Here is a 9,585-nt window from a genome sequence, read left to right as displayed (position 1 = left end):
TGCGCTGACACTGACCGGGGTCAGGGAGCACCTTCACCAAGTCCTCGGGGCCTCTGGCCACAGCTCGTCCTGCTGGTGAGGCTGGGGCCCGTGAAGTCCACAGGCGGTTACGGGAATAAATACTTTTTATTTAAACATCTCTCATAAATAGGCTCCCAGCAGCTTGCTCTGCAATTCATACAAAATTCACCCCAAGCCATCCTGCCCTTGGGGCAGTGAAGAGACCCGCCTGGCGGGGGTGGGGGTGGGGTGACCCCACTGGCACTCAGTCCCGGGGCAACTTGAACTGGTCCTTCTCCTTGCGGATGGCCCTCATGGTGGTCACGGGATCCGACTCCCCCGCATGCTCCTGCACACTCTTCTCCCTGCCCAGAGGACACGCTGCTGATGGGTGGGCAGACGGACAGATGGGGCCCTTCCAGGGGATCTGCCTCTCACCTCACTCTCATGAAGGGGTTGTACGTAAATTCCTCAGCGATGGTGGATGGCACTGTGGGCTCCCCACACCTGTGCTTCTCCTGTGGGGACAGCTGCTCCAGTACAGACAGACCACGGACAGGAGGCTCGTTCTCATGTCACCAAGGGTCAGTGCTCGGGGAACAGGAGAGCACACAGCCATCCCCCACCCAACCCCCGGCCTGTGGGGGCAGCTCGTCGCTGCACCTGGCCATCCAGATGGCCCTGGCCAGTCCCTGCAGAGCTTGGGGGCTGGGGCCCCTACACTCACGGCCAGTCCCTGCAGCGTATGGGGGCTGGGGCCCCCACAAACACTCACCTTGGCCCAGGCCAGTTTCTCGTGGATGGCGGGGTTGTGTGGTTCCACGTGGCGGGCAAACTTAAGGTTGTTGACCGTGTACTCATGTCCGCAGTACACCCTCTGTGGGGAGAGCAGGCGTCAGCCCGTGTGGACCTCAGCCGCAGGCACATGGGGTCCCAGCACGCGTGGCTTTTGTCCCCCCCGTGAGGAGCTCCTCCTCGGGTCCCCACGCACCGTGTCGGGGGGCAGCCGGCCCAGAACCTCCAGCAGAGCCCTGTACATCTCGTCTGCAGTCCCTTCATAGAACTTCCCACAGCCAGCCACAAACAAGGTGTCGCCTGCAAAACAAGGGCCAAGAGCTGGGCCCGGCTGGCCTGCGTGCCCCGCAGAAGCTCCACACGCGGGGTTCTGCCTCAGCTTCCCCCTCAGTCCCAGCACCTCGCCCGGACTGTCACTGGGACTTGCAGGCATGGCGGCACTGTCACATGGGTGGGCAGGGTGGGGGGTGGCGAGGAGCAGAGAACTCCCTGAGTGCACCTTCCTCAGGGAGCCCCACCAATGAGAGATGAGCTAGAGCACCCCAGCTCCTCGGATCTCCAGCTGGTGGCCCTCCCCAGCTCCTGCACCCCCCGAGCTGTCACCTCCAGTCCCCAAACCTGCACAGAGCCAGCCTGTCCCCCTGCCCCACCTGTGAACACAGCCGCAGGCTCTGAGCTGCCCGGGTTGGTCACGAAGTAGCAGATGTGTCCGGACGTGTGACACGGAGTCGACAGGCATTTGATGCTGAGAGACCCCACCTGAGAGAGAGAGCGCGAGCGTGCCAGGGCTCCTGGGCACCTGGAGCCTTCCCCAAGGACGCACAGGCGGGGTCTGCCCAGCCTCATCTCTCCTGCAGGACCTACTCTGAGTCACTGCTGGGAGCTCTGTGCTGTCCAAGGAGTTGACCCCAGAACCTTCTCCAGCCCTCGTCTTCTAAAAACAGCTCAGCTCAGCACCGGGAGGCCACCTGCCCTGATGGCCACACCTGCGGGCATGCTTGCTCTTACACACGGCCTGCTCACACGTGGCACGTGCATTCACTCAGCATACACACACGGGCACACACTCCTGGAAGCACCTGTGGCCACCACCCACAGGTCTCACCTCCATCAGGGGCAACCTGCCCCAGGGCCCAGTCTCCCGCCATCCCCAGGGCAGGTCCAAGAGAGGCCTGGATTGTCAGTGGTCAGCTGGGACGCCCCGCCCAGCTCCTCACCTGCAGTGTGGACAGGTGTGTGACCTTGGTGGTCAGGGCTCCGATGCGGTCATCACCCCCGTAGACCTTCAGGCCGGGCACCAGCTTGACCAGCTTCTCGTTCCCACCAGCGTGGTCCCTGGAAGTCACAGCAGGGCCCTGGTCACAGCTTCCTCTTGCACATCAGGGACCCGCTCCCAGCCAGGGGCCGGTCTCCAGACACCGGCTGCCAAGCACTCCTGGCCACATGCCCTCCCTCCTGCTCCCTGAATTGCAATGAGGCATCCTGGGCCCCTGCTTCATAATGGGGTCTGTGTGCACCTCTGAAGATGAGAATAAGACAGTGAGGACTCCCTCACCCAGAGGGGGCACCCCAGCTTACCACATGTGCACACCTGCTCCACCAGATACCTGTCTCCAGCCCTCAGGATGGCCCACACAGGCCTGGCTGGGGCAGAGCCGGATGGAAGCTGAGTGAGGGCACCAGGGGAGGAGGGTGACCTCCCTCTGGACCCTGAAAGTCCTGGGAGGTGTCAGGATGGTGTCTGACACTGGGGCCTGCCCCTCGATCAGTGTGACCTCAGGACGACCCCGGGTGACCGGCCGACTGCTGGAAGGGGCAGCTGGGTGTACACAATGCCCCCCCAGCTGAGCACAGGCTCACTGCCATCGAGCCAGTGCTGACTCACAGGGACAGCACAGGCAGGACAGACCTACGCCGTGGGTCTCTGAGTGGAGAGCAGTGTCTCTGCTCCCAGAGGGGTTTGAACCAACGGCCTTTCAGCCTTTCACTCAGCACCTGAGCACTTAACCGTCACGCTGTCTGTACGCCGCCCCCCCCCTCGAGCCGCTGGGCCTGAGGGGACTCAGCTGTGGTGGGTGGCACCCGACATCACTCAGTCTCGTCTGCCTTCGCAGAGCCTGGCTGCTGCTGATCCCACAGCTGGACCGCCCGGGCCAGTGCCGCCCCTGCAGGGCTGAGAGCAGACAGCCTCGTCTCTCCTGCCGGGCGGCCGGGGGCTGAGCCCCAAGTGTCACCTCCACCTCATGTCATCGTGTGGTTTTGTGTGGCTGCTCGCTTGGCTTCTCTCCCACGGGAAAGTGCTGCCGGCTGCGGCAGGGGCTCGGCACCGGGCACAGCATGCCATCTGGGAAATACCCGGAAAGTCTCCAAACTACGCTTTGAAAACCGGCTGACGTCTGGCCTCATCTGCTCCCCACATCCAGGCTGTGTCCAGAGCACAAGTGCTAGAGCCTGCCCACTCCGTCCACTGTCGGCTCCTCCCCACCTGGGGCATCCCTTCCTGGCCCTGTCCGTGGACACACACACACACATATGCATGCGCGGGTGCAGCCTCTGCCCGTGGGCTCACCAGTGGTGGTGCGTGGTGAGCACAGTGGTCAGCTTCACGCCCTGCTTCTTCGCCACGTCCACCACCTGCAGACAGAGTGGGGTCACACCCTCTACGTCTACTCGCCCCCCCCAGGAGAGGGGGAACACAGGTCTTTCAATCTGGACCCCCTCCTAGGCTGTGTCCCCAGCAGTGGGCGCGCTCCCACCTTCTGGGGTTGAGCGGGGTCCACGACGGCGGCCTCGCGGGTGTCCGGGTCAATGAGCAGGTACATGTAGTTGTCGGTCAGCGCCGGCACGAGCTCCACCTTCATGGCGGCCTGCTCCACCCGCGACCTCCTCCCGGGGCTGCTGCAGCAGAAGAGGGCGCCCAGCAGGGCAGGACCTGGGGCAGGCGCCAATTTCAGGGCAGCGCCCATCCAGATGGGGCCTTGGCCCTAGCCCAGCATCAGACGTGCTCGCGCCCTCCATCCGATGTGTCCCCTGCTCCTGGTCTACCCAGGGCCACCACGCTGGGGTGGACCTGACTAGTGAGCCCATAGGGCAGGGTAGAGCCTACAGGGCTGGGTAGAGCCCACAGGGCAGGCCCCCACGAGCAGCCGGCCTTGTCTTCCTCCCACAGAGCAGTTGGCAGGGGCAGGGTCGAACCTCCAACCTTGTGGTTAGCAGCTCGACAGTGCTCAGAGACCCCCCCAAACCCTGCAGCCAAAGGCGGATGGGCCTCCATGGTGAGCAGTCGTACCAGGAGGGAGGTGGTGCTCCTCAGAGCAGTCGGTCCGCCCACCAGATTCAAGGGCAGCCCCCCCCACCCCGGGGCCAAGCTCAGACAGCCAGAGGTGGGGAGAACACTGCCCCCACTGTGGGTGGGGCTGCAGCACACTTTGGACGGATGCTCACTCCGTGCTGTCAGCCCAAGTCACAACCAAGGGTCCAAGCCTCGGGGCGGCGCTCAGTCCCGATGCCGCTGTCACCAGGGGGCAGGTGGCGGGGCGCTTTCCCTTTTCTACAGGGAACCTGCTTGTCCCTGGCTCAGGAAGGGGCAGAGGCAGAGGTGCCCTGTGACACTGCTTGGCCTTGGCATCTGAGCCGCCTTACCTAACAGGGAGGACAGGGTCTGTTTGTCCTCCTCCCTGATCTGCCTGAGTGGTAGGGGTCTGAGGTACGGGCGAGCGGCACAGCCCAACACCGCCACCCCCATCGGATGCTCCCACTCCCAGAGACCTCCAAGGGCAGCAGGCAGCTGCTCCTGGTGTCTTGGTGCCTGGTCAGCTTCCCAGAGGCTGATGGCCTCGTCGTGGGTTCGAACTGCTGGCCTTCATTTACCTGCTGGGGCGCCTCACACATGCCAGTCCTGGGGAGTGGGGACTCAGCCACGCTGGCTTCCTGTACACGGCAGGAAGCATTACTGGCCGACTGAGCCAGCAGGGGAAAGGACCAAGGGTCAAGGTGCATCCACCCAATGGCAGCTGGTCCCCACAACAGCAGGAAGGTGTGCTAGAGACAGGTGGGCCAGCAGAAGTGCATCAGGCTTAAGTGAGGAGATCCTGCAAAAGCTGTCCCGGGGAGACGCTGGGTCCCCCCCAGACATACTGCCCAGGGGCGCTCCCCAAAGAGGCCCAGAGAGCAGACAGTCCCCACTGGTGGCTGATGGGCAGACAACCCCTCCACAGCCTACCTGGCACCACGGCAAGCAAAGGGCCCCAAGGGTGGCTTCCGTGCCGCACGGGGGAAGCTGGGTCCCCTCCCTCTTGTGTGATAGCCAGCAGCAGGTCTGCCCCTGGTGCCCACAGATAGACAAGTTCAGGGACGCCCTACCTCCCGGAGCCCTGCCCACGCCCATGTGGGATTACAACAGACCGGCATTTCCTCCTCTCCAGGTTGCCCCACATGTACATTTCCTGGCGGAGCCAGCGGCCCAGGCAGGGCCCAGGTTGCAGATGGGAAACACGCATGCAGCCCACCAGGAACCCCACTCCTTCCCCTCCAAAGGCCCATGCAGAGCCTGGAAAGGCTGTCAGCCCCCCAGCTTGCAATGGGGGTTCTGTCCCTGTAGGGGCTCCACCAGGCTCTGTCTGGCCCCTGCAGTGCCATCAGCCAGCTGTGTCCAGGCTGGTCCTGTCCACCTGGGTGGGGCGAGCAGTGTGGCCTCGGGGGCCACTCCAACCCACGCACAGGAAAGACCTGGCAGTCAGCTCCCTGGGAAACTCGTCAACACAGAGACGAAAATGCCACCAAGCCCTTAAAGTCAGCAGCTCTCACCCCGTGGTGCTGCGGGACAAAGACCTGGTGATCTGCTCCCATCCACTGCCGGGGTGGGGGGGCACTCTAACTACAGGGGGGTTTCTGAGGCTGCATATCTGTAGTCTGTACTGAATTAGACAGCCTCCCTTTTCTCCTGCAGAGCGGCTGGGGGGCTCAGACCTATGAGCATTCAGTGAGCAGGCCAATGCCTAGCCCACTGCCTCACGGCAGCCTGGGAGGCTCTGTGGGGCAATTCTGCTCTGCCACCTGGGGCCACTGAGGAACAGCCCACTATAGGGACATCAGGGGCGGCCTCACCTGCTACCTGTCTGGCTCCTGAGACGAGCACCCTGGACATGCCCGCTGGCCTAAATGGAGGGAGAACTAAGCAAAAAGCCTCCTACCTTCCCTGGGGTTGACACCACACCCCTTCGGTTTGGGAAGGGTGGCTCGGCAAGAGCTGCCAGCGGGTGAGGGAACCAGCCCCTCCCTGGTTCCGACGCGATACTGGGCATGCAGTGTTGTCCAGAAACTGCTACCAGCTAACTGCCTGCCCCGGCAGCCGCATCGGCTGGCTGCGAGAGCACTTGACGAGAGAAGAAACGGGGGTCCAAACCCCAACGGGACACTGTCAATTTGAACACAGGGCAGGCAGCAAGCCCCCACTCCCTGCAGAGGGGGGCCCAAAGGAGGGTGGGGGCCTGGGAACCCTAGCTCAGGTGGTGTCACCTTAGGGTTATGACATCTGCAGGTCTTCCCTGCCAGCTGAACCCACTCTCTGCTATCCGGCTGGTTCCCAACCAAGGGGCAGAGCACAGCCGACCCGCGAGTTTCTGGGGATCTTTCCAGGAGCAGCTGCAGCGGAGCAGTGCAGCCACAGCGCCGCCAGGGCTCCTTAGGAATGACTGTCAACACCCACTGCCTTTGGACAGAGCAGACTGCTGTTGGCGCTTCGCAAGCTGTCAATCTTTACGTGAGCCGATGGCCTCATCCTCCTGGGGGGCAGCTTGTGGGTTCGAACCGCCACCTTTCTGATTAACAGCCCGATGCCTGTTGCACCGCGCTACCAGGGCTCCCTCTGCCGGCTCATACTAGGAAATGATGCGGCTTATTTCGGGGGCCTTCCGGGCTTGTGGTGGATGGCTCGTGGAAATGCAAAGTTTTGTGTTCTGATGGGGGAGAGGGGGAAACCCCCTTCTCACCAGTCCCTAGTGTCGGGCGACGGTCTCAACTTGGCGGCCAGGCAGATCCAGGGAGGGCTCGGGAGCCGTTTCCTTACCTGGCGCCCAGCTGACCAGTCCCCACCCCGCGCCAGGCGTTAGGCGTCCGTGCAGATCGAAGGCAGCGCCCGCTCGCGGCCACCCCTGCTGGCGGCAGGCGCGCGACACCCCGAAGGGCGAGCCGAGCCAGCAGAGGGCTCGGCCGCGGCCGCTTCCAGGAGCCTGAGCCTGAGCCTGGCGAGCCGCCCGACCGCCCGCTGGCGCGCGCCTCCGCAGAGCCCTCTGCCCCTGGTGCTGCGCTTCGTCCCCTGCCGTGGGACCCAGCGTCCGGCCCGACAGTGCCCTGTCAGGCCCGCCGCCTCCGCGCTGGCCACCGCGCCCTCGCCCGTTGTCACCTACCCAGGCAGCGGCGAGCGTACGTTCCCAGAACAGCTACGCTCTGGCGGCCGAACAGCCCGCGGCCCAGCACCATGACCGGGCGGCGGGCGCGAGCTGGGGGAATGGACCGCGCCCGGCGCAGGCGCGTCGCAGCCAACCAGCAGTCGCCGTCCCGCCCCATCCCACCAGTAAGCGCGCTCGCCCCGCCCACCCTGCCCTTCGCCAATCTGCGGCCGCGAGCACCGCCCCGCCCCCCGCCAATCAGCGGCCGCGAGCACCGCCTTCTCTGAGACTCGCCAATGCTCGGCCGCTATCTTGGCCCCGCCCCAACCATCAATCCATTCGGCCCCGCCCCCAGTGCGCGGGTCGAACCCGCCGCCGGCCCGCCTGACCTGGCTCCGCGAGAGCTGCCAGCTAACCTCCTCCGCCTTCTGGGGACACACCGGCCTCCCTGGGTCGGGCAGCAGCGAGGCAGTCCCCGGGCAGCGGCTCCCGGGAGGTCAAGCGCAGATCCGACGGGACGGGCCAGGTTGGAGGTGCTGTGACCCCTCGGGGCAGCCGTAGTGCCGGCGTGTCCACGTGACTTGGGGCGCCGTGGCCCTCTGCCCGCTGCCCGCAAACGCCATGGCGGCGCCCAGGCCACTGTCCCGCTTCTGGGAGTGGGGCAAGAACATTGTGTGCGTGGGCCGGAACTACGCGGAGCACGCGCGCGAGATGCGGAGCGCTGTGCCCAGCGAGCCGGTGCTCTTCCTGAAGCCGTCCACCGCCTACGCCCCCGAGGGCTCTCCGATCCTCCTGCCGCCGCACAGCCGCGAACTGCACCACGAGCTGGAGCTGGGTGTGGTGCTGGGCAGGCGCGGCCGCGCGGTGCCCCAAGACACGGCCATGGACTATGTGGCCGGCTACGCCTTGTGCCTGGACATGACCGCCAGGGACGTGCAGGAGGAATGCAAGAGGAAGGGGCTGCCCTGGACCCTGGCCAAGGGCTTCACGTCCTCCTGCCCGGTCAGCGCCTTCGTGCCCAAGGACCAGATCCCCGACCCGCACCAGCTGCGGCTCTGGCTCAAGGTTAACGGCAAGCTCAGGCAGGAGGGGGAGACGTCCTCCATGATATTCTCCATCCCCTACATCATCAGCTACATCTCCAAGGTCATGATCTTGGAAGAAGGCGACATCATCTTGACTGGGACGCCAAAGGGAGTCGGGCCCGTGGAAGAGAACGACGAAATCGAGGCTGGCATAGACGGGGTCCTCACCATGAAGTTTAAGGTGGAAAGGCCCAATTACTGAGTTTCTATAAAGCCCCCTCGCTTTCTAGCGGTTTTCAGGAGAGAGGACAGTTATTACAATCCTTTTATGAGAATTCACTTTAAATATATTTGATGAGATTGCTGTGCATCAACTCAAGGAAGGTGGCCCTCCCAAGAACCGTGTGGCTTACAGATGGAAGGCAGAGACCCAGGGCCAGTGGTGGACAAGAGGAGTGTCCTCAGGGAGGGACCACAGCAGAGGAGGCGTGATGGCCCCTTAGGAAGATCGGGGAGGCTGTTAACTAAATACTCAAAAGACTGGCTTGAAAATCGGGAGCTGGGCAGATCTAGGGTGTCGGTGATCCAAGTCAACGTGTGCAAAGGAAGCCCAGTGCTTTCCAGATTCCCCTCCACGATTTCTCTGGGGGCAATCCCTGCCCCTGGCAGCCTCCCAGAGGAGTTAAGCTGGATGGTGATGTCAGGAAGAGTGTTTTTGTCATAAGAATTGGATCATTGCCACTTGCACAAGCAAGTTGATTCACAATTGTCCTTAGCAAAAGTGAAGGATTGGCTTGTTTCGCATAGGGGCTCCACCTGGCCCATGGTGGGTTTGGAAGAGAATTTTGACACTATTACTTTCCAAATAAATGTGTTTTCTCGTCTGCCTTAAAGGTGTGCTTCTTTACCCTGCCTTCCTCCAGTAGAGGGGGGAAGGACACTTCCTCCCGAGTCTTTGGCCTTGGCCTCCTGAGCACTGGGCTGTCTTCGGCACTTTCTTCTCCCACCCAGGAAATGGAGGTTTTGAGGAGGCGTGGCTCCCTTCTCAGGCAGCAGATTCTGTCTGACCCTGAGAGCACGTCAAGGGCAGCACTACTCTCAGAGCAGGTGGCACCACAAGTGTGCACGAGTCTGCTGAGTGGTATCTGATCTTCCACAAAATGTGTGGTTTACAGATGAAGGTTCGTATTCTGGGTGAGGCACCCTAACAGGTACAGAGACAGAACCTCAAGTCTGGCTGCAGCCTCTACTTGTAGCCAGTTCCTGAGGGCCTCCAGGCATGGGATTTGTTTACTAAATGCCTGCCCAGCTAGCTGCTTCTACATGTTTATTACTGCTGAGTCAAAACATAAAGGGGGGGGGGAGATTACCCAGAA

At 63.0% G+C, this 9,585-nt stretch overlaps 2 protein-coding genes across 3 annotated transcripts; one reads left to right on the top strand and one right to left on the bottom strand.

Annotated features, from left to right (window-relative positions):
* Positions 1 to 107: 107 nt before the first annotated feature.
* HAGH (hydroxyacylglutathione hydrolase) lies at positions 108 to 7,319 on the bottom strand. 2 transcript variants are annotated; one of them, XM_075564490.1, is made up of 9 exons: positions 7,203 to 7,319; positions 3,552 to 3,727; positions 3,365 to 3,429; positions 2,013 to 2,130; positions 1,446 to 1,554; positions 992 to 1,095; positions 776 to 877; positions 439 to 518; positions 108 to 365 (listed from the first exon to the last, which is right to left on the bottom strand). In XM_075564490.1, exons 1-9 carry the CDS (start codon positions 7,273 to 7,275, stop codon positions 266 to 268), a joined length of 927 nt encoding a protein of 308 aa, XP_075420605.1. In that variant the 5' UTR covers positions 7,276 to 7,319; the 3' UTR covers positions 108 to 265. The 2 variants fall into 2 exon arrangements, with proteins under 2 accessions (XP_075420605.1, XP_075420606.1); XM_075564491.1 differs by having other exon boundaries at positions 3,552 to 3,693; positions 7,203 to 7,267.
* Positions 7,320 to 7,532: 213 nt separating this feature from the next.
* On the top strand, positions 7,533 to 9,096 carry FAHD1 (fumarylacetoacetate hydrolase domain containing 1). The gene has a single exon (XM_075564492.1). It carries the CDS (start codon positions 7,806 to 7,808, stop codon positions 8,469 to 8,471), a length of 666 nt encoding a protein of 221 aa, XP_075420607.1. The 5' UTR covers positions 7,533 to 7,805; the 3' UTR covers positions 8,472 to 9,096.
* The last annotated feature ends 489 nt before the right edge of the window (positions 9,097 to 9,585 follow it).

The sequence above is a fragment of the Tenrec ecaudatus genome, chromosome 12 (genome assembly GCF_050624435.1).
Source record: "Tenrec ecaudatus isolate mTenEca1 chromosome 12, mTenEca1.hap1, whole genome shotgun sequence".
Taxonomy (NCBI): domain Eukaryota; kingdom Metazoa; phylum Chordata; class Mammalia; order Afrosoricida; family Tenrecidae; genus Tenrec; species Tenrec ecaudatus.
This window is presented reverse-complemented; position numbering and strand designations above follow the sequence as displayed.